Source organism: Rhodamnia argentea, chromosome 7 (genome assembly GCF_020921035.1).
Source record: "Rhodamnia argentea isolate NSW1041297 chromosome 7, ASM2092103v1, whole genome shotgun sequence".
Classification (NCBI taxonomy): Eukaryota; Viridiplantae; Streptophyta; class Magnoliopsida; order Myrtales; family Myrtaceae; genus Rhodamnia; species Rhodamnia argentea.
The window spans coordinates 21613970-21636712 of record NC_063156.1 but is presented as its reverse complement, the minus strand read 5'-3'; the positions used below and the strand labels follow the sequence as shown (position 1 = coordinate 21636712).

Below are 22743 nucleotides of genomic sequence, written 5' to 3'. Positions count from 1 at the left end.
TTCTCATAAGAAAAAAAAAGGAAAAAACCAAAAAACTGCACCTTTGAGTTTCAAGTAAAATCCATCAAAATTATCAAATCAGACATTTTTCATGAAAATGGTACCGAAAGGGCGTTAGAGTAATCTAGCGTAACTAAATCCCCGGATTCAAAATTTCTGGTTCGTAGAAATAAGATAGTTTTCTCCTGCTATTTTATTTAGGTTTCTAATCAACCTACCGAAAATGATTAGTGGCGACTCCAAATTCAAATTACATTGTTTGTTAATTATTCGAACATTAAGTTGCGATTTGGTATGGACTTGGGAGAGTCCGAGTTAGGTTAGTTAATTAATTAACCTGATAATCCATTAGCCCGGAAATTAACTTGTTTATTTTTTAGGTCGCGACAAATTGTGATGTTTACAATGTTTAAGTTGATAAAAGGTGGTCTTCAAAGCATGATTTTTTGTGGGAAATGGAGTATCTATCGAGATTATAATCAAGGAAGGGCTAGGTTTGTCAAAGAGAAGGTATTGGATGATCTTTAGTGGGATTCAATTGAATACGTACTTTTCTTCACGGCTCCTATTTATGGCATGCTTAGAATTTGTAACACCGACAAGTCTTGTCTTCACTTGGTTTATGATACGTGAGATTCGATGATTGAAAAAGTAAAGAGAGCCATATACATGCATGAAGTGAAAAGACTAAATGAGGAGTCTACATTTTATGATGTGGTTCATGCAATTCTTGTGGATCATTAGACTAGGAACAATGCTCCTCTTCATTACTTGGCACATGCCTTGAATCTTAAGTAAGTTCTAAACTTATATGAGATTACTATTTTATTGGTTATCTTTGTTTGTCATAATGATATAATACTTTTACTTTTTTTTTTTGTTAGATAAGGTACTATAGCGATCAATGGCTCGATGAAGATTGCTCGAATTTCTTCATACAAGGATTATGATATCAATGAAGAAAGAAAGAAGTACCTTAGGAAATAATTTCCTAACGAGGATGAGCTCTACAAGGTGAGTATGGAGTATGTAGATTTTGCGTGTCAAAGTGAGCATTTTCAAGATGTTCATTCCATTCGAGACCGGTGTTCTATGGAATCGAAGATGTAGTGGGTTTAACATGATGCATGTGCACCTATGCTTCAAAGAGTAGCCTTAAAACTTGTTGCACAACCTTCTTCTTCATCATGTGCTGAGAGGAATTGAATTACTTACTCTTTTGTGCACGCGGCGAGAAGAAATAGGATGACCCCAAGATGTACGGAAGATTTGGTTTTCATTCATCGCAACCTTCATCTTCTATCAAGAAAAGACCCACAATATTTAGAAGAATAAACCAAGATGTGGGATATTGGTAGAGATGCATTTGACACATTTGAAGATGTTGGGGTGCTTAAAGTTGCAAGTATTTTACTTGATGAGCCGGATATAGAGTCCGTTCTTTTGTCAAAAGGAGTGGATAATGTAGATAAATGACTTATTATTATTATTTATGGTGAAATGGGGTTTGTTTTTTGTTTTCCACGTATTGTTAAATATTAATTTTAATGGTGGAATGTGGATGTCTTGTCATTTTTTTCTCCTAGTTTATGGATTATTGGAAGGGAATATAATTGAATTTTTCAATTCGAAACATTGGTGGAATGAAATGTTGCTCTTTAGCCTTACATGGATTTATTATTTGTGTTCTTTATCATGATGTTATTATTATTGAAATCATAAAAATTATTATTTGTCATATATACATGTATGCATGTGTGTGTGTGTATATATGATTTTTTGGATTCCATGTTCTTCATATTCAGATGGGATTTTGAAAGGTGAAGCTGGAATTTCTTTATCACGATGAGCAACTTTAATTTTTCTAAGAGGTGGATGATTAGATTCAATGATTTGGCCATCTTCTAATTTCCATTTGTATTGTTTATCCAAAACAAATATTTCTATAGATTTTAAAAAATATTGCTCAAACCAATCAAAGAAGAACATATGAGCTCCAAGTTGGTATAGGAATTCATAATATTTTTCTTTAATTTGTTTGGCTTGCTTTTTAAAATCATCAAAAAACCAATTTCCAATTGTAGTGTTTTCTATGGAATTGAATTCAAATGCGTGCTTATGAGTTATTTCATCTCCCTTCAAAATGCATGCTTATGGTATCAGAGTCATGGGGGAAGGGATGGTTGTTCTTATTTGATGTATCTTATATAAATTTCGAGTTTATTCGCCCGAAAAAGGTAACCACACACACACACACACACAAAACGTATCCTAACAAGTTGGAATTCTCTATTTTTTGAGAATTCACGTGTCGGCGTGTCGTGTCATGTCGCGTGTTGTATGCCGGGTCAGTGCAACATAGGTTACATTACATTGCCAGCTATAATCATAGTCCTGAGGAGATTGGTAGCTTAAGTTCAATCACACTTCTAATCAGGATTTGATTTGTGAATATAGTGACCTTTAAGGGCAATGCATACGTATGTAGCTTCTTTCTAACTGCATCTTTGGCGTGATCGATGGACAACTGGTCACATTGCCGTTAGCTTTCTGTATGGACGGGATAATGGGCCCCTAGTCTGGTCCACTTTCTTCAGCAACCAGGGCCGGGCCTTTTTCTTGGGTGGCCGTCTTTCTACTCCTTTTCGAGAGTGATGAGCGCGAACTTTATACTCTGTATTGTACTCGCCAAGTGATTTCAACTTCCGAGCTATACGATGTTGGAAACACGACGCCTAAAATCTCGAGCCCATGGTAGAGTACATCGAATCAGCGTTGTTAATCATGTACAATTCGAGAAAATCTTTCCATGCCTCCGTTGTCTTTTGGGAGGCGTACACCTAGTAGAAACTATCTACTTGAGACTATCTATTGGCCTGTAGGTCCTGATATAAGATTAGAATTCTAACTCTTCTTAGAGTGGTATCTCAATAATGGGTAAACTACAAAGTACAGCAGACGGACCTAAGGAAAAAAAAAACACTTTTTTAAAATGCGACTCCTACGTTGTTGCAGAGGCATGGAGGTCAACAACTTCCCCTCATTTTATACTTTATACGGGGGCCACGTCCCCGCTAATTAGACGCCAATTACGTTGCATTGGGAACAACAATGTCTTCGATAATTGAAATTGAGATATTCCATGGCATTTTCCCTATTCTCGTTCGTTGTGCTTAACTTTTGTCCTAAGTGGACGGTACGATGTTCGATGGGCGGTTTTCGTTTCGTCAAGGAATTCACCTTCCGTCTCCATTTCCGCTTCATCTGGATCGTGTGAAGCCCTTCTTTCTTGTACACACCCGCGCCATATATAGTTGTTGATTCAAGTAAGGTCATTGGCGTCGATCGATCACTGCCGGTGCGTACCTTTGTTCCCTTCTATTCGAACGTTCCGTGTGTCCTACACTTCTCGACGGACTTTGGAATTATATAGCTCAGTCTCGAGAATGACTTTATCCTTTTTTAGCCTTGAGCTTGCGCCTTTCGACACTTGTGGTTTGGCCCTTATTCGTGTAAATTTCCTTCGGATCTTTAAAAGTCATGCCCGTGCGTAAATTACCACGTTCATGAGGACATAACGTTTCAGAAGAATAGGAAATGGTGATTACCTAGGATGTGCCGATTGCTATACTCGGCTCTTGATGCCGTTGCCGATATCAGATTTCCGCCAATTTCGCCAGAAAAATAAAATAAAATTAGGAGCAGTTGAACTGCGAATCGTTTACGAAAAATGAAGTAAGATGAACAGCTTTAAAAAAAAACAAATGATCAAGGATCAGATTAGATGGCGACGAGCAAATTTCTTTGGTGATCTCCTCGTTATCAGATGGATCCTACGTCAAATTTTCAAATGATTGCTACCGAGTACCACCCCGCCCACCAAACCCTAATTATGATTATCGCTCTCGAGAAAAAGAATTATCAAAATATGAGAATATTCTCCTATTTTATTATTATTATTATTATTATTATCGTTATTATCTATCGTGGAGGATTTGTGTAGGCTGATCCACCCAGGCAATCTGGGCCCCACATCTCCAGCCATTGGCCAATCGTCATCACATAAGGAGAGGCCCACTGGCCGTTCTCGTGGGCCCCTCCGCGAGCTCACCGCACACGCGCTTCCCCTGTTCTCTTTTTTTTTTTTTAATAAATAAATGAAAGGGTGGATGATGATGATATTTTATATTTAATGAGAAAATAAAAATAGAAAAGAAAAAAGAGGTTGAAAAAGGAGAGAATGACCGTATACGGAAGAGGACCATACGGCCTCGTCCGACACGCTCCCCACCTGCGGAGCGTGGTCCCCACGTGGCTCCTTTTAACTGCTCGCTAACCGCAAACCTCATTCCCCCGACCACCCCCACTTCCCAAATGACCATATTGCCCCTTTCACCGTGCGGTCGGCAATTGTCGAAACTAAAACTTTGAGGCGCCGTTCAAATTCTATGCACGGGCAAGACGTATTGGCTTTTCTCGCTAACAATTAACCATCATAACGTATTCTTCTCGAGCAGGTAGAGAATTCGAAATTTTGTTTTTTTTGAAAGGACACAGCGCGCAATTTGTATGCCTTATGTGAAGTAATGTAAGTTGATATTATACGCACGTCGTCGGATTGAGATTCCCCCCCCTAAATGGTAGCCCCGCACATTGTAAAAAAAATTATTGTTATTGATCCGTCCGATCCGGTAAAAGTGACTCCTCAATGAATAAACCCAGTGATTAGCTCGTTGTATTGAAATGAATATACAAGTTTTAAGGAAACTCCTGGTGTAGTTTGATTTCGGTATATATTTCATATCAATAATGAAAAAAAAAAAACGTAGGTGAATTTTCAGTATGTTTATAATTCGGAGTAATGAAAATCGAACTCAAAAGCATCGATGCTGATTATTTTTCTTGTTCGACATGCATCTTGGCAACATTTCACCAATAACTCATGATACGGTTTGAAAATCAAGTTAATAATATGATGAAACTGGCCGAAGTAGGATTGGGAGGACACGACCCCAAGAGAGAGAGGAAGGCACGAGGGGAGGGGATGGCAGTTTGGTAAATGAAGGGAAAAGGAAGGGGTAAAATGGGGAGAAGGACTGGTGGTGGTCGGTGTCACGGGGCCCATCCGGTCTGCTCATGGGTGGATCGTCGCACGTTACTCATGTTTGTCGTACTAGCACCAGTTATGGTACTCTACTTTTTTTTCCCTTTTTTTTTTTTTTTCCGCCATTCCTTTTCAAATTGACATTTTATTTGTAATTGAATTATCTTAACAAGTGTCCTTAAAAATTACCAATTAACCAAAATAAAAAAAATAATAAATAATAATAAGAATCCTTAGCTCATGCCGGACATCCTTAAAAAAAAAAAAACAATTTGTGGTCGGAAGACATCCTTCAAAGTTCAAATGCGTCAAATTTCCTTCACGAAGAATAATTATTATTTTTTCTTTAATTTATTTTTGCCAGGGGGGAAGTAGAAAAGATTAAAAATAGGAGTGAACGGAGAGAGAGAGAGAGAGACAGAGAGAGTGTGGTGATGGAAAACCGCCAGCTCTGCGCATATGCCTTCACTGCACACCATAAAATCACAACTCCACCACCTCAGCCGACTCTCTCTCTCTCTCTCTCTCCAAAATCTCCGTCGTTAGCTTCCAAAACCTAACTTCTTCTCGTTCCTCTCTCTCTCTCTCTCTCTCTCTCTCTCTGGAATTGCCATGTCGCTGCGTTCTCCATGTGAGATCATCTTTCTTTCCTTCACCGTGTTGTGGGAAATGGCTGTCATTCGCTGATTTCCGTTGTTTGTTTCTTTTTTCCCTTTGGTTTTGTATCTTTTTGATGGTTACGTCCGATATTTGAGGGGGGGCGAAAAAGAAGAAAGATAAAGACGGGTGATGTTTTTGTTGTGAAAAAGGAACGTGTCCCTTTTCTTGTAAATGGAGTTCCGTTGTGGTTTCTGATTCCAAGGCTGTGCCTTTTGCTCTGATTTAGCGCTTTGTGCGCTGCATTGATTCCGCAGAATTGAGCTTAGCATTAATGGGTCTTTGATTGTGGCGGAAATGTGGGTGGAGATGAGGAGGTTTAAGCTTTGATAAAGCAGCTTCCTTTGATGGTGTAAGCGTTCGTTGGGTTCCGAGAGTGGGGGCCGAAGGAGGAGGGAGGGATTTTTTTGTTTTTCCCTTTCTTCTTCCTGGGTTTTGATGATCTTGCAAGATTTGGCACTTATTCATGAATTTCCAGTGGCTGAAACATACATCAAACAATGGGAAGCCAGAGAGGAGGCTTTCGCTTAGGGAGTACAGGAGGGCCATCTCTTGGTCCAAGTACTTGGTTTCTTCTGGTGCAGAGATAAAAGGGGAGGGAGAAGAAGAGTGGAGTGCTGACATGTCTCAGCTCTTGATTGGGGGCAAGTTCGCTTCGGGGAGGCATAGCAGGATATACAGAGGGATTTACAAGCAGAGGGATGTTGCTATCAAGATGATCAGTCAGCCTGAGGAGGATGAGGACTTGGCCTCTTTCCTCGAGAAGCAGTTTGCTTCCGAGGTCGTGTCGCTGCTCCAGCTACAGCATCCGAATATCATAACCGTAAGGGCCTTAGGCATCAACCTTTGTCTGTGACCGTTGTTTTGGTTTGCATATGTGGTTTGGTTGTTCGGAGAATCTCCAGTGTGCTTTAGGGGTTTCCTCTTTTGCATTTTGCTGCTTAAATGGAGAACATGCTGTTAGAGAAGCATCGATAGGACAGACGGTGAATGATCACATGGTAAAGTAACTAGCTGTTGTGGTTGGTAGAATCTGTTTTCATCTACTGCTGTTAGATAAACATGGATAGGGAAGCATCTGAAGATGCATTCTACTGGGTTAAAGAGCGGTATTGTCTGTGAGAAATATGAACCACCAGTGGCTTCTATTATGTTAGAGAAATTGCATCTATATAACTGTGATCTGTTTCTTTCTGCTGAACTACTTTACTTGTCAGTTTGGCAAACGATGTTTGATCTGCTACTCTTTTACGATCACCTCTGTAATCTTGCTATGCGCACAAGATGGATGGATGCCAGTCGAAATGGATTTTAAATTCAGCTTAGGATGAATCTAGGCAAAATGCAGATAGTCGGGTATTACAGATCTTGCTCTTTCCACGATAATGCAGTGTGGTGCCAAGTACGGGAAAAAAAACCATATACTCCACACTCGCCGTCTTGATGGCATTTACACCTTCTACTTTCCTGGCCTTCATTCCTCAACTGTGTTTATTTTTCTGTGGAACGGCATTGGACAGTTTAATTGTTGTTGAATAGAACCATTCCATTGGAAATAATTCCTCCCTAAAGTAAGTGCCGGATGGGGTCAGATTGAGAACTCTTGAGAGACTATAAGTTAGAATGACTGTCTATCCCTATTTTTTGGGAGCGGTTTTTCCTTTGAGCTGTTGGCCTAAGTCCTGAGTGGAATCATTGCAATTTTCGTATGCATATATTACTGAGAATTATCCATCATCTAACAGATAGACTAAAATAACCGTACGCCCATTTATTTAATCTTCCATACTTATGCAGTTTGTTGCAGCTTGTAAAAAACCACCCGTGTTCTGCATCATCACTGAGTATATGCCTGGCGGATCGTTGAGGAAATACCTCCACCACCAGGAGCCGCATTCCGTTCCTCTTAACTTGGTTCTGAAGTTAGCTCTTGAGATTGCACGAGGAATGAAATACCTTCATTCTCAAGGGATTCTCCATAGAGATCTCAAATCTGAGAATGTGCTTCTCGGAGACGACATGTCTGTGAAGGTAGCCGATTTCGGTATCTCATGCTCAGAATCTCAGTTGGGAAGCACTAAAGGGTTCACTGGAACTTACCGTTGGATGGCACCTGAAATGATCAAAGAGAAGCACCATACTAAGAAAGTTGATGTTTACAGTTTTGGCATAGTCATGTGGGAGCTCTTGACAGCGTTGACACCATTTGAGGACATGACTCCAGAGCAGGCAGCCTTTGCGGTTTCCCAGAAGGTATTATTGACTTATTTGAAATCGCAAACCGTCTGATGTGTTGCATTAAGTTGTTGGGGTGAATGGAAATGTTGAGTATCATACTGTTTTGCTGGTTCTGCGCAGAACGCTAGACCACCACTGCCTCCAGAGTGTCCTCCAGCGTTTAGACACCTCATCAGCCGATGCTGGTCAAGCAATCCAGAAAAACGTCCCCATTTCAATGAGATTGTCTCGATACTGGAGAGATATGTAGAATCTCTCGAGCGGGATCCGGAATTTTTCTCATCCTTTGTACCCTCGCCCAATCACTCTATTTTTGGATGCCTACCAAAATGTATTGCTGGTCAGAGATCTGCTTCCATAAGGGCTTAGCGACCTTCGGCAAATAGCTTACAATGCTAGTCGTGGTTTTATAGACCGGATTTACAGGCTTGATTATCGTCAGGAGCCTGATAGTAGCAACTCACTGTCCTCATCCATTTTCTCAAACCATACATGTGGGAGTGACAGAAAGTTTGTTGTCTCCCTTACCTTTGATGTATTCGTTTGTTCTACTTACCTAATCTAGATTATGACTTGAAGAATAGTCATCTTTCTTGTTTTGGCAAACGGTGGACAAATCCAGCCAAACTAGCCAAAGTTTCTGTGGTCGAGTTCAAATCTTGCTTTGATGTATGCTCTTAAAGGGCCTTGAGATTCGAATTTGGACTGAAGGAAATCAAACTGGGCATGTAATCATGATAGCTCATCGTTTTGGACCAGTCGCAACTGAGAACCTACATCTGTTTGCAACCGTGCGAGTGCCGAAATATCAGCCACATTTGAGTTCTTGTTATGCACGTACAAAGCCAAGCCAACAACTTTTCCGTGGACTGTGATGGCCATGGCAGCGCGGCTCAAGGATGGTTGTAGCGGCGGCTTGGTTGGTGGAGAAAGCCAAGCCCAGGCGAAGCGGAGGTTGAAGATGGAGGAGGACAAGAGAAAAAAAAATTCAGAGCGTCAGTTATTGACGTGGCGCTTGCAAATCGCTGAATATTGAGAGTAATGCAATACATGCAATATGATTCAAGAGTATCAAGAACTGCCTAGAATTATCAAGAATTGTCCATATCAGCCAAGACTCATCAAGATTAATCAAGAATCAGGCAAGATTATCAAAGATTCATTAATGTTAATAAAGACCGCTTAAGATTATTCAAAGTTGCTCAACATTATTCAATAGGCATGCGAGTTCGTCAATATTAGTCAAGAACCACGCAATATGACCAAGATTCAACATTATCAAACGTTCTTGACATTAAATGCACGCTACCACAACCGGAAATAGGATTGAGGGTCCGATCTTTTGGCTCAAGATCTGATTCACCCAATAGAATATGCAATATATGATGCAAGGTAAACCCAGAGAAATTGAATTAAACCTAAAGGCATGACACTATACAAAGAAAAAAAAAACATGACATGACATAAAAACTAAAGTCAAAGCATCGAATTCAATTGCAGACGACATCGATCCTACTCCCACTAGGATTAATAGTTGGATCCTACCTTGGTTAGGACACTATGGACGCCAAAAGAAAGGGACCGCCGGAGATAGTGCAACCCCTAGACAACAGAGATGCCGGGACTCGGATGGGGGCTCGTTGAAGGACGTCGAAGGAGATTGGCCGCAAGGGTGGAACATTGGATCACCAAAGTAGAGTCACGAACCAAGGGTTGGCTGACATGAATGAACCGCAACTAAGAGAGGGAGGCCACCCGCGGAGAGTGCTCACGAACAGCACAATGGGATGCGATGGTGGGAATTTTCGGCAGTGCTCGTGATAGTTGAAGGATGTCCGGGCGAAGATGGAGGCCATACGGAATGAAAAACCGCCATCCGGAAAAGAGACTACAGCCAACAGAGCTACCGCCGGAGAGAGACCACGAGAGAGACTAACCGAGAGAGTGAATTGTGTTCTCTCCCCTTGAACGGCCGGCCATGCACTCCAATTTATAGGCACTAGTCTTGAGCTCTCAAAGCAAGAGAGAAAGTATCACTTTCCCTTTTTTGGGATTAAGCGAAATTGTCCGAAATATATTATCTCAGGCAAAACTCGTGTGCAGATTGATTAGCTAAGGCTCGTAGATTACGCTGCATCCCTTCTAATTAGCTGTCTAAGCCCCATCATTTCGGAATTTGCTATGTTTTGATGCTACTTCTGATTATTTCTCAAATTTTATTAAGTAAACAAAAGTACCCGTCGCTAAGACACAAAAAAAAAAAAAAATTATGACACTCAAGAGTAAGAAATAAAAATCTAGACCCTCTTATCTTCACAGGTGGCAGAAAATCTAAGAGGAAATATGCATTTTTTTTTTAAAACCAAATTGTAGAACTTCAGGTGGAATGCGCATGGGGATTTCAGCTATAGGAGATGGGAATGTGGGCCGGCTGAATTTCAACACGGGTTGGATCAAATGGGATTTGGGCCTCTCTCATCTCCTAAATTCAAGTCCGTTCAACATTTTGAGTTAATTTCAATTCAATTCATCATGACCGGGCCAACTCAAACGCAAATCCTTTGACGTGGACATGTTACTACTAAGCAAAAATGTTTCTAATGTCTAAATACAATATGAAGGCAACATTATGTGATATCGATAAGTTTTTTTCTGGGGATCAAATTTTTTCATTATCGAAGAATCCGATACCTAATATTCTCATGCGACGAATGACAAATGGATGAGCTGAAATTTAGAAATTTAACAAATGGTTAATCATTCATGGACAGTTTGGCGAGAAACTTACCAAAAAGGTCCTAAACCTATTGTAATTATGTCAATTTAGTTCTATAACTTTTTTTTTTGGCCAATTGAGTCCTAAAATTTTTGTATTCAGTCCATTTGGCTAGCCGACACTGGCGTGGGTAATTTTTAATAATATTTAAATATTTTTTATTTTTCCCGTCTTTTTCTTTTCTTTTCTATTTTTGTTAGGCCACTGGGCTTGGGTCGGCGACCCTTGCCGGCCCTTAATCAGAAAAAAAGAGTAAAGAAAGAAAAAAGAAAAAACATGAGAAAACACTAAAAAAATTATTATAAAGTAAAAAAATATAAAAAAAAATGTCCTAATCATCACTGGCCATGCCACGTAGGACAACCGAAGTCCATGTAAGCAATTTCCGGCCAAAATGAGCTAGATGGACTCAATTGGCACAAACGCAAAAGGTTTAGGATTAAATTGGCACAATTAAAATGTTTTTGACTGAATTGGCACTAATGCAATAGATTTGGAACTTTTTTGACAATTTTTTGTCCAAAATTTAATAACTAGACTGGGTTGATAATTTTCTACAAAAGTTGGCAAGTGTTAAATGTTGAAACGTTTCGCCAACAAACTTCGACTATTTATTGGAAAAATTAGCAATACCCATCCTAGTTCCATAATCAATCTCAAGGTCCCAGTACAAATTTTCCGCAATAACTTCTCATTTCCATTGCAGTTGGTCCCGATTTAGTTCCATCCAACTCGAATAATTTGAATTTGGACACATAATAACACGCTCTATGGCATAAAATAGAAGAAGACGTTATACATATCCATCATTCCTCTAACTGATTTAATTTCAATAGTTCTCGCAATATGACGCCTTCAATCCACCTCCCTTGTGCTGTCAATATCTCTTCATTTTTAATCAGAGAGCATATCTTTGATTTTCCACCTTGTCGAACGATAAGTAGAATTGCTCTTGCTTTTAGAGCGCGCCCGAGATGCCCCTGGTGATTTTGGCGTCCACGCACAATACATTTCTGGAGCTATCCCATCGAGTTCATCTGCTTCGGATGAAGAACAGGAGTATCGTTCTTCGCTCATGAGCTTCTTAAGTGGCATCCGCGAAGGCCTTTTCCTGGAGTCCCTCATATTAAGGCCATCCTCATCCTGGTTTCCGATCCATGCATTGGACAGCAGAGCTTCATGGACGACGGGGCACAGAGGCCTTATCCGACCATTGTGGAAGATCTCATCAGCGGCTACCAAAGCAGGCAACTCTGAACCCCCACCGACAAATGTGAACTCGAAATCGCGTGCTTCACCCTCTTCGTCTCGCTCGACGGCTAGCTCTTCTTGTTCTGGCAGTTCTCTGGCAGGTTCTCGGTCGAGCGCGTTATCCATGACCATCGCTTCCATGGCCCTAGAAGCAATCTCTGCTATCTTGCTCAAAAAGTAGCTGCCGAAGCTTGGACAGAGAGCTAGCAAAGCCAATGCTTGCATTTGAGAAGCAGTAGGTAAATGTTGCATCATAAGGGATGTCCGAACTTGAATTCAGAGCGAGAGAGAAAGAGGAAGCCGTTAAGAGTTCACAAGGCAGATGCAATTTATACAAGGAGGACTTGCAGTTGAAGTAGCTATTAATGCGTTGGCGGTGGTCGGTTATGGAGCTGGACAACATGCGTGACTTCGAAAAAGGTACGTCTTGTCATTTTCTTTTTTCATTTGAGACACGAGTGCTTCTACTTCGTTCACATTACCCGCTACATACAAAAGCAACAAGTAGGCTTTGCCATCTCTACTAGTGGTTATAGTGACGCTTCTTTGACATAGGCATCCCTGAGCAATTAAACCGAAAAGGCAACGACATAACCATGCGATCGAAACTTTGTTTTGGACGGAGCGAGGATGTCCAACTTTATTTTAGGTGAAAAAGGAGTTGACCCAATGGGGAGGTGGACACTCGGTACCGGCCAGACCACGTGCTATTTGACTTTCATTTGTTAAGAGGGAGTTTTCACACAAGAAGCTTGTAGAACTTGTAGAGTTTCTCTCAATGTGCCCAAGATAGCTGTCCCTAACTCTCCCATTACTTTCTGCCACGCAATTTTGATGAAAATTGACGACAGAAAATGGAAAAAGTAAACACATAGGCATTGATAGCGCAACACAAAAGGGAGCCACCACCAACACCACGTAATGTGACATTGAGAACTATAGATGCGGATGTTGGCTCTCGGGCTGGTTACATCAGAGCTAGCAGACCATATCATTGAATGAGCTTGAATTAGGAAGGGCACCCAAAAAAAAAAGTTCGAATGAAATAACTGGGATCCTTTTCTCATTCTTACAAACACCCGCTACACCCAATACATGACTCAGCCAATAAGAATAATATACACAGCCGCCTGTACAGGATGACTGGGTGGTGGGTGCCTTCACAAGTCTGGAGGTAGAGTTGTGTTTGTTTCACAACCAGGCTCCCCATCCAGGATACAGTTGACATAGACGGTCGGGATCAATGGCATCCTGTATGAGTTGTTGGACCTAGAATAATATCACAATCAACGTTACCATACTCTCACTAAAGCACTGCAAAGTCTCTCATGACCCTTGATGCCAAACAATTTGTTTACTACTAGAGTCGCTATAAAATTCATTTCCAGGATCACTTAAATGCAACTAAACACCGGCTTCGCATTTGAGCTAGAAAAGAAAACTTGATAAACAGTGATGGGAGAATGCGACATGTCTTTCTTAATTCAGATGACGTTGGTTATTTAAAGATGAGCCTGAGAGACCATGCTCAGGATCACAATTGAATGGTGGACCACTGGGAATGGAAAAGGAGGGATTACCTGACCATGCACGCTTCTCCTTTCTCCCTCCTCATATCCATCCAGCTTTTGCTTGACACGCATCAGTGCCCTTGTAGCATCCTTATTCCCTTCACATTCATCTTGAGAGTCTTCAAAGTATGTCTCCAGGTCATCAGACGTTTCCTGTCAAGTCAAGATCAATACTCAGCATGCAAATCTCTACAACATCACAGATCAAGTAAACGGCAAAAAGAATCGAGTGTAGACTACATTCATTGACTTCAATAACGTCATGTTTCCTTTGTGGGATACTCGAAACCATGTCAAATATGCCAACATGGCTCTTTAAGCTTTCCAAATTTTCCCTTGACAGAAAATCTATCGCCACTAGGCAGCACAGTTTTGGCAACTCTCGAATCTCTTCTATGAATCCTAGAATAAGTCCCATAGGACAACGTTGACCATCCACCCGTGGCTTTAACCATTGAAGAATAAGACAAAGGGAACTGAGTTTTCAATTTCGTTGCAATATTCTAGATAAATGTGCTCAACACTTGAAAATACCTTTTGACGCTGCAAAGCCTTCAATGGAGATAAAGCCCATTTATAAAGTGGATCATGGATGAAAACCTGCAAAAGATTATCTTTCAGTCTTCATAATGAAACACAAAACTACAACCAATTTCTCAAGACAATCTGTAAAAGCTAGTCCTACTTCAACAATCGTCAGCAATGCTTCTTTATTTGTCCTCATCACAGAAATAGTCTCTTCACAACATCTTCTGAACACTCCCTCTACTCCCGTAACTCCCATACCATCAATGATGTCTCTTGTTAGCCTGAAAGGGACCTGCAGAATTCAATCAATGAGACTGCTGAGTGGAATTTTGGTTATTATAATTGCACTCTACCCTGCAATTACTTCCTAGGAAAGTAGTACCTCATTGTACCCTTTTAACGAATTTCTCTTTAATATTTCCAAAATAATTTTTTCTTGCAGAAATTCTTCCAAGAGGAAGACAAAATATTGAAAGCTTTAAAACTAACGAACCCGCTCTGGCGTCTTCAGCGTCAAGCCTTGCTCAAAGGCAACACCAAGGTCGATGTGAACAACCTCTGCAGTGGCCTGGTCAATTAGAATGTTCATGGAATGTCGATCTCCTAGACCGACTATATAGCCAACCTGAATAAGAAACAAATTCATTAGCATCTCTCACATATTCTGGGAAAACAATTAACTAAAAGAATTTCCCAAGAGAAGGTGAAAAAGGACTGGCATAAATGTCAGAATCACAGAGTAAAATCTTATTTTAACTTCTATGGAATGTGTTCACCCATCACTGGCTCACGTTTCTATCTGAAATTTCTGAAGATAAATTTCTGCCTAGGTCAAATCGACACTAACAGGAAATTAAGTTCCTAACTGTTAAAGTACTCCACATCGCCTGTCTACAGGATTTCAAAGGACCTCATATTCATGTAGCATCCTTAGCCTTAAGCTTTTAGGTTAGACTTTCTAATGTGATATCAAAGTCAGTTCCGACCGGTATTTCGTGTCTGAGGCTTCTGTTGCGTCAATTTCATTCGCCGTCATCAATCCTGTTTTCACATATATAGGGGGTGTCAAGGTTTTCCACATTGCTAGTCTATGGGCTTCATTTAGCTTTATATTTATGTAATCACCTTCCACCTATCTACTTAAGCTTTTGACTTAGACTTTCTAACACTAAAGCCTTTCAGTTTCTATCACATCGTGCCATCTGCTTTGTGGCATCAAGCTTAAACCTTAAGGTAATCCTTATATCAGCAACAATGTCTTGAATGAATATAACACAACAATGTGCTAAACAACATAAAAAAAAAAAAGGTATGTCTTCTACAAGAAATATCAGAGAAAATATATATAGAAGAACCATTGAACTAGTAGCCACGCTTCTTGTGTAAGCAAGCCTTCTCTCAAACCAATCAGCTGGCAATGAGTATCTCTCCAGGAAAAAGTGATGCATGACTGGCCTGTGTCAAGTGCCAAATATGAGTTCAAGGTAGTTTGCTTTGATCTTCACTAAAGTATGCATTTTTATCTCCAAGCAGAGGCAGTAACCTGAAGTTCTTGCAGACTTCTTGGAATGCTTTGCGCTTGTCCTTTTCCTATTAACACACAGACAGATCCAATCGATATTCACTAAAAGAAAGGGAAAATGGTCACTTATCGAACACTTATCAAAAGAAAAGCAGCTGGGGTAATATTCCTATTTCTAACTTTAGCACCTACCCTCTTTTGGCCCCCTTTTGTATTACTGACTCAGATAGTTAAATTACATCCCTCAACACCAACTGAATTTGCCCATCATGCAACTCCAACTCGTCATGATAAATTACAGCATGCTTCACTGACTACATGTTAATAACTTCCGAAAGTTATGACACTTACATTAGCCATATGCACTCGGCATTTTTGAAATGACCAATCTCCTCTCCCGTACTGACCATGTGCACCTCCATTTCTCATGCTGAAATTAGATTGACAACATCATCTATATAAAGATTCAAATAACAATAGAAGTCAACTTACTTAGGAAACCGCATCTTTTATTTATGCTGACCTTCCGATAAGGTATTCACCTAGAGGAAGAGTGCCATTAACCCATTCAAGCACACCCGCACTAGGTGTAAAAGGGATGACCTATTCAAAAGAAAACCGGCATTAAATCTACCACAGTTAGAACATGCCATTCAAGTAAGGTATATACAACAAAGAACAGAAAAAATAAAGTCAGAAACCCTTTGCTCCAATGATGCTATCTAGGATCATATAAACAGAAGTTCTAGAAATTCATCAAGCTCAGTCCAAATTGAGAGTACTAAAATCGATGGAAGCATGGTTACCGTTAGAAATGTGTTCATTTTAAATATTAATTAGTCTGCTTTCTACCTAGCCTCCACATCTGAGGTGGAAACATAAAACGCTAGCATAGGGTAAATCATTTGGAAGACTTTCACCCAGGAGAGGCATCCAATGCTGTTTTAGAGAGTAATAAGGGATGATTATTTGCGAAACAAGCATGCTCAGATGCATTCAGCACAACATGAAAGCTGTATATTGCGTGATGAGGGACACAAAATGCCGTGCATCTGTTTAAAAATTGTCTCCTTGGTAGAAAGGAGGGAAGAGATGGACCTTGAGGCACCACACAAGCACAGCAGATTCAATCATTAAGGATTGAGTTAAGCTGTTCATGAATGCAGAGGGTGGAATTCTGGGTAACCGACAGTAGAGATCAATCCACTTGTAAGACTTAAGAGTTAAGCATGAAGAGACTACTGTGACACTATGATATTAGTACTATTTAACAATGCATTTGGGCAGCAATCAGAGTTTACCAAAACACTTTCAAAAGGAGGGAAGCTCACAGGCAAGTGAATGAAGACTACAAATATATAATCTTGAAATGAGTGGAAGATTTAAAGCTTGTCTAGTTGTGATAACAAGAGTTTATCACTATTATACTGTTATATGAGAAAGAAACTGTCACCGGATATAAATTGACCAATAGGATACAATTTCGACATACTACATAATACTCTTATATTGTCAATAAGAAAACCATTATATAGGATTGTGATTACAGGCTAACATTTGAGTGGGAAGGTACCTTGTAGGTTCGTACACCTAATCTTCTCTTTCGTGTATCTCGGTGATTATGCAAAAAAGTATTCACTAAACCAAAAAATTGTTCCATCACCTGCAAAGGATTGGCAAAATCAATGTTCAGCATAAGGATCAAAGTACCATTACTTGCAAAGCTAGATGCAACAATCCACTCTGAAAATACCCTTGAACATTGCAAATTCTGGAATATGTTGAAGAAACAGAAACTTCCATTCATGCCCAAAGGAGAATATCAAAAAATTCTAACTTTGTGCGCCAGAAACAACAACAATCATTACTGAAGTAGATGTCTACTGATGTCTATGTGTTCTTTTCAAAAAAGAAGGAATGGCAGCTTGTACAATAGTGGGACAAAAATAAATCTAAAAAGTACTATTCACTCTGAAATTACTGAAGAATGATATAAAAACAATAAACCAAGATGGCCAGGCCTTTGATATATTTCAGCATAAAATAGTAGCATGGAATTTTCTAGGGAAGTCTGATCATTCTGTGCTAAGAAAATATTTGACTCTTCTATAGAGAAGAGTCAAACTGGGGTGAGGTCTAGTCCTTATCTTCTCACTTCAGCATTGATGGATTTTACACTGGCATTTAACATATAAAAAAATTTAAAAGCTACACCACAGCCAGAAAATCATCCAAATGAACACAAACATCAAAGACCTCTTTACAGAACGAGACTTTGTTTAGCAAGAACCATCATTTAGCAAGAACCATCATATGCTTAAAAAGAAAAAATCACAAAAGTTGAAAAGCCGCAAGAAAACTCTCGGCAGCCTTTTATGTAGAATATTGAAGGGCTTAAAAATCTCACAGCATCTTGTCTTAAATCATCATTTCCAGATTTTGCTAGCTGCCGATATTTGTGACCATCAGAATCAAAGCATTCAACAACTTTTGGCGCATTTATTCCATTCATTACCCTATACATCACAAAGAAGAAAGTCAAAGTTGGCATTAAGTAGCATGAGCAATTCAACATATATCTTTGGGCACATTGGGTTGAAGGAAGAGTGTTGAATTTTTTCAAATGATGATGACAAACGTGATGGTATCTTCTAATCCCATGAAATATGGGAAGGAGCCCTCCTTATACTGGCAACTTCGGTCAATTGGAAAGGAAGCTGTCACAACTGGCACCTAAAATTCAATCATGTATGAAAAGGTAAATATTATGCTGTGTTTTAAAGGATAAAAGGAAAAGCGGCAGAAAAAAGTGGATGTTTACGAAAGAGCATGGAGAAACCATGAACTTCAGTGATATAAATGGAGCCGCTGAAAAGTACACACATTGCTTATCATTATACATTTATTTGGGCTTAATAGGAAAATAATAGAAAATGGCTTACAAGTTCTAGCTCTCTAAGATTCCGGATTTCTCGTGGTAGGGATATTTTTTTGTTGGTGTCCTGTAAATACCACATATTAGTAGTTACAGTGATGCCATACATACATTCAAATTACACAATGACTTAACATTTTCATTTTCGAAGATAGAAAAAGATGTAAAAATTTATGCATTTCAAAACGTAAGATAAACCTCTCTCCTCGTTTCCAGTTCTGCAAGTTTGATGTAGATCTCCACCATTTGTTTCATCTGCGGACAAAATGTATCTCATCAATAACTCACATTGGAGTGGCCAATACAGATAAAAATAAAATTATCGAACCGTAATCCAAATTACTTGTCTGATGATAGCTCCGTGATGTGCTGACAACTCCTGTAAGAGGTTTTCTGCTGCGAGCTTCTTATCCATATCCACTACAAATGAGTTTCTACTGTGCTGTTTGTCCTTGATTCGGTCACCATTGGCCAGAGCTAGAAGCTAGACAAAGAGTAAAGAAGTTGAAGCAAGGGGAGAAGAACGAAACAACAAGACTGCATCACGGATATATTAAAAATTCTACATACATAGGATTTCCGGAAATGACCAACAACACTCTTAAAAATATTTTATATTGTTTGTTCATGTGATGTGTTTAACCCATAAGTCCCATTTCCTTCTTGGCCTAGTTTGAGTAGGGGTGTTAGAATATCCATATTGCTTGTCTATGGGGTTAGATAATGTATCCCACATCACCTGCCCACGGATTTGTTGGGGTCTAACGTACAATTCGTCACCCTCCTCCTAATAGCTTAAGCTTTAAGATTGGACTTTCTAACAATTATATTTGCTACCGTGCACATTAAAAGTACTACCCTCCTTTCTCCTTGGTCCACAGAAACGAAATGTAAGATAAAGCCATTTTTCATGTTACACCAATCCATATTTTCATATTTAGCCTAAATGATAGGGTAGCAGATTTCCCGTGTGAATTCCTAATATTATCTTTTAACTTACATTTTTCTCAGCCTTCGTTCACCATGGAAGGTTCTCATTCTGGCTGCTGAAAAGCTTACATGAAGTCATTAAGGCAGCATTATCATGCGATAGATAATGGGAGATGAAAATTTTCAAGTTCCATTTTCCATCAATACAGTCTGCTCAATTGCCGATTGCCTTACATCTTTCTCGAGATACGTGTATTACCAGTCCAAAGATATTGGTATATCAAATAATTGATTTTCAAAGGGTGACCTTGATAAAGGTGAGTGTCGATGTCAAAGAGAGATTTTGCATACTCTTGGATAAGAAGTAAACCCTTGCTAGCAATTAATGCCAACTATTTGTGAACCTGATTACCTGAAAGACAGTATGATATGGATGGTCCATGGCCATCTTCTTGACAAGAGAGATCAAAGCAAACTGCAATACGAAATTATTATTTTTTAAATCAACTGAGAGCATCTTTACAAGATCTACAGTATTACATGCTTTAATAACCTGAAAGCCATGAGGTCCTTGAGTATCCTTTGAACTTCCCATTCTAGAAGCAATTTGGTAGACTAGTGGTACAAATTTGTAAGATTGAACCTGCAAGCACGTTAGAAAAAGGGATAGATTGAAAATAATGACAAACTGATGGACTAATTCTTAAATAATGACCAAAGGATGGACTAATTTTGGTAATAAAATATGTCATAATATGATTTGGAAACTAATCCAATAGCTTAGCCGTACCTCGTCAATTGTGCTAAGCATGCTATTTATGATATTTTGTCTGGAAGAGAGACTGAACCACAAGGAAACCAGCCGGAACACCTGGAAGCACATAGATCAGTTTCTTCAAAAGGGAACAAAATTCCCAGATCAAATGGAGGACACTGAGCCTACACTTAACATTTTAAGGCACTACTATAGACTCTCTAAACCTAACAAAAATGTAAAATTCATGAAAATGCAATTTACAAATGACAGTTCTTCAAGTCACATGCAGTTAGATTATTGAAACAATAAAAAGAAGTGTTACTTTACTTGAGTGTTTTCTAGGTTTTATTCCTTTCTACTTACATGGGGGCATTATGGCCATTGTACAAGTAATATAATATATTGCAATAAGTATAGGGTAAAGAACACAAAAATTGAGAGCCGTTCTTTTGGCTTTGTTTTGTTTCTTCCTCTCTTCTTCTCCTCTCATTTTCTCCTCTTTTCCTTCTCTCTATCCTATTTACCACAGGTTCTTTAATCAGCTTTGTGACACGGTATCAGAGCAGATCTGACTACCTAATTCCTTGATCGTATTGCTAGTTTGAGGTTCCCCTAATACCCCTTTTCCTTCACTGGTGCGCAGCCACCTAAAGCTGCAATTTTTATGTATTTTCTGTCCTCACATAAGACCAGGAGAAATCAAATCCATCAGGTTCTCTTCGCGGCTATGGATCTGTTTGCAGCTATGGATTACAACACTTTACTAATCGTCGGATTCAATGATCAGAATATTTCGTTGATTATGGTCGACTGGTATTGTATGATTTTTCATCAAAGATACATGACTGTTGGTATTGATTATACATAGCAAAGGGCTGTTTTATTACTTGCACTGAAGTTTCAATCTTCTTGATCTGTGATAGATATATATTCATTTCGAGATTATCACCATGAGTACCAGTAAGCCTCCTACGGACAGTGCTAATATTCATATTACCACTACTAAATTAAATGGGGCCCCTAATTACTTGCTATGGGCTCGAGCAGTCGAAGTTTACATTAATGCCAAAGGGAAACTCAATTATCTTACGACTGAACCCCCCGATGCTAATGCCAAAGAATATGGTGACTGGATGACAAAGAATAACACAGTTTTGGTGTGGTTATGGAATAGCATGGAACCATCTATTGCTGCTAATGTGATGTTCCACACAACTACCAAGGGAGAGTGGGATGATCTTATGCAGGGCAACTCACAAGACAAAAACATGTCTAGAGTTTATGAATTATACGAGAAGATCTTTAATTTTAAACAAGGGGACAACTCTCTTGGAGAGTATTACAGTGCTTTGAAAGGCATGTGGGAAGAACTCAATCTTTATCAACCCATCACTACTGATCTTGAGAGACTAAAGACACAGCGAACTGAATTTCAAGTGGCCAAGTTTTTATCTGGGTTGAATGCTGACTTGCAGCCTGTTAAGAGCCAGCTTCTTGCTGGAGAGAAAGTTCCTTCTATGAATGGAGCTTTTGGCCGAATTCAGCGCATTGTCCCTCCATCTTCTACATCATCTAAAGACAATTATGCACTTGTGGCTAGTAGTGGTACTCGTGGTCATGGTGGATTTTCTCATAGAGGCCATGGTTTAGGGGGAGGCCATGGTGGTGGACGTAGTGGACAGAGTTTTGATTGAAACAATATTGTGGCAAATTTGGTCATATTTTTTACACTTGTTGGGCCAAGCATGGCAAGCCCGAGTGGGCTCAATGATTAGTTACTGCAAATGCTGCTATGTCTGAAGGGAGTGCTGGAAATGTGTCTTCTAGTGACACGAATCCATCTATCCCAATTGGGGGTAGTTCTTTTGAGTCTGCGGTTTGGGATGATTTAGTTACACAACTTCTCAAGTGTGTCCAGCAACTAGAGGCTTCCAACTCCTCATCTACTGCAACTGTTGCACGAACAGGTAACATGGCTCTTTTCTCTACTTTATTTCCAAGCACTTGGGTCATTAACTCGGAAGCTTCTAGTCACATAACGGGCGAGCAAGAACTATTCTCTTCCCACCATTACTCTAGTCCTTCATCTCAAGTTGTTTAGCTAATGGTTCCTCTACTCGTGTGATTGGATCGGGGACTATTTCACTTACAACTTCGTTATCTCTATCCTCTGCTTTACATGTTCCCCAACTTCCTTTGAGTTTGTTGTATGTTAGTCAATTAACTAAAGTTCTTGGTTGTTCTGTTACATTTTACCCCTCTTCTTGCATATTTCAGAACCTTCAGACAAAGAAGACGATTGGTGGAGGGCATGAACGTGATGGACTCTACTATCCGGATGGTGTCTCTACTATTGATGCCAATGCTCTAGCTACTAGTTCTACTAGTCCCCTATTATGGCATTCTCGTTTAGGACATTTATCTCTATTTAAGTTACAACAACTAATTCCCGAGTGTAAATCAGCTTCTCCTCT

General features: G+C 39.6%; 4 protein-coding genes across 9 annotated transcripts in view; 2 read left to right on the top strand and 2 right to left on the bottom strand.

Moving 5' to 3' along the window:
* Positions 1-22743, bottom strand: part of LOC115734880 (serine/threonine-protein kinase ATM) — an 89758-nt gene that overhangs the window by 11661 nt on the left and 55354 nt on the right. For 2 of the 6 annotated variants that reach the window (XM_030665853.2, XM_048282284.1), the window contains 18 exons: positions 20303-20383; positions 20066-20155; positions 19925-19987; positions 18926-19066; positions 18781-18837; positions 18590-18649; positions 18286-18380; positions 18055-18163; positions 17221-17310; positions 16171-16250; positions 15999-16077; positions 15669-15715; positions 15481-15580; positions 14619-14750; positions 14283-14417; positions 14132-14197; positions 13607-13750; positions 12877-13295 (listed from right to left, as the gene is read on the bottom strand). The exons of 1 other annotated variant lie outside the window; for it this stretch is intronic. In XM_030665853.2, coding sequence (XP_030521713.2) covers positions 13218-13295; positions 13607-13750; positions 14132-14197; positions 14283-14417; positions 14619-14750; positions 15481-15580; positions 15669-15715; positions 15999-16077; positions 16171-16250; positions 17221-17310; positions 18055-18163; positions 18286-18380; positions 18590-18649; positions 18781-18837; positions 18926-19066; positions 19925-19987; positions 20066-20155; positions 20303-20383 — 1647 coding nt within the window. In that variant the 3' untranslated portion in view covers positions 12877-13217. Of the gene's footprint in view, positions 1-12876; positions 13296-13606; positions 13751-14131; positions 14198-14282; positions 14418-14618; positions 14751-15480; positions 15581-15668; positions 15716-15998; positions 16078-16170; positions 16251-16499; positions 16587-17220; positions 17311-18054; positions 18164-18285; positions 18381-18589; positions 18650-18780; positions 18838-18925; positions 19067-19924; positions 19988-20065; positions 20156-20302; positions 20384-22743 lie in introns of those variants that run through there. 3 more of the 6 variants (XM_048282285.1, XR_007199208.1, XR_007199209.1) reach the window with 3 other exon arrangements.
* Positions 5600-8605, top strand: LOC115734640 (serine/threonine/tyrosine-protein kinase HT1-like). The gene is made up of 3 exons (XM_030665504.2): positions 5600-6584; positions 7559-8014; positions 8120-8605. Exons 1-3 carry the CDS (start codon positions 6228-6230, stop codon positions 8366-8368), a joined length of 1062 nt encoding a protein of 353 aa, XP_030521364.1. The 5' UTR covers positions 5600-6227; the 3' UTR covers positions 8369-8605.
* LOC115734708 lies at positions 6953-12712 on the bottom strand. Its single transcript, XM_030665606.2, has 2 exons — positions 11701-12712; positions 6953-6998 (listed from the first exon to the last, which is right to left on the bottom strand). The coding sequence occupies exons 1-2, from the start codon at positions 12279-12281 to the stop codon at positions 6968-6970; spliced, it is 612 nt and encodes a 203-aa protein (XP_030521466.2). The 5' UTR covers positions 12282-12712; the 3' UTR covers positions 6953-6967.
* LOC115734883 lies at positions 20916-22682 on the top strand. Its single transcript, XM_030665857.2, has 2 exons — positions 20916-22236; positions 22547-22682. The coding sequence occupies exon 1, from the start codon at positions 21220-21222 to the stop codon at positions 21961-21963; it is 744 nt and encodes a 247-aa protein (XP_030521717.1). The 5' UTR covers positions 20916-21219; the 3' UTR covers positions 21964-22236; positions 22547-22682.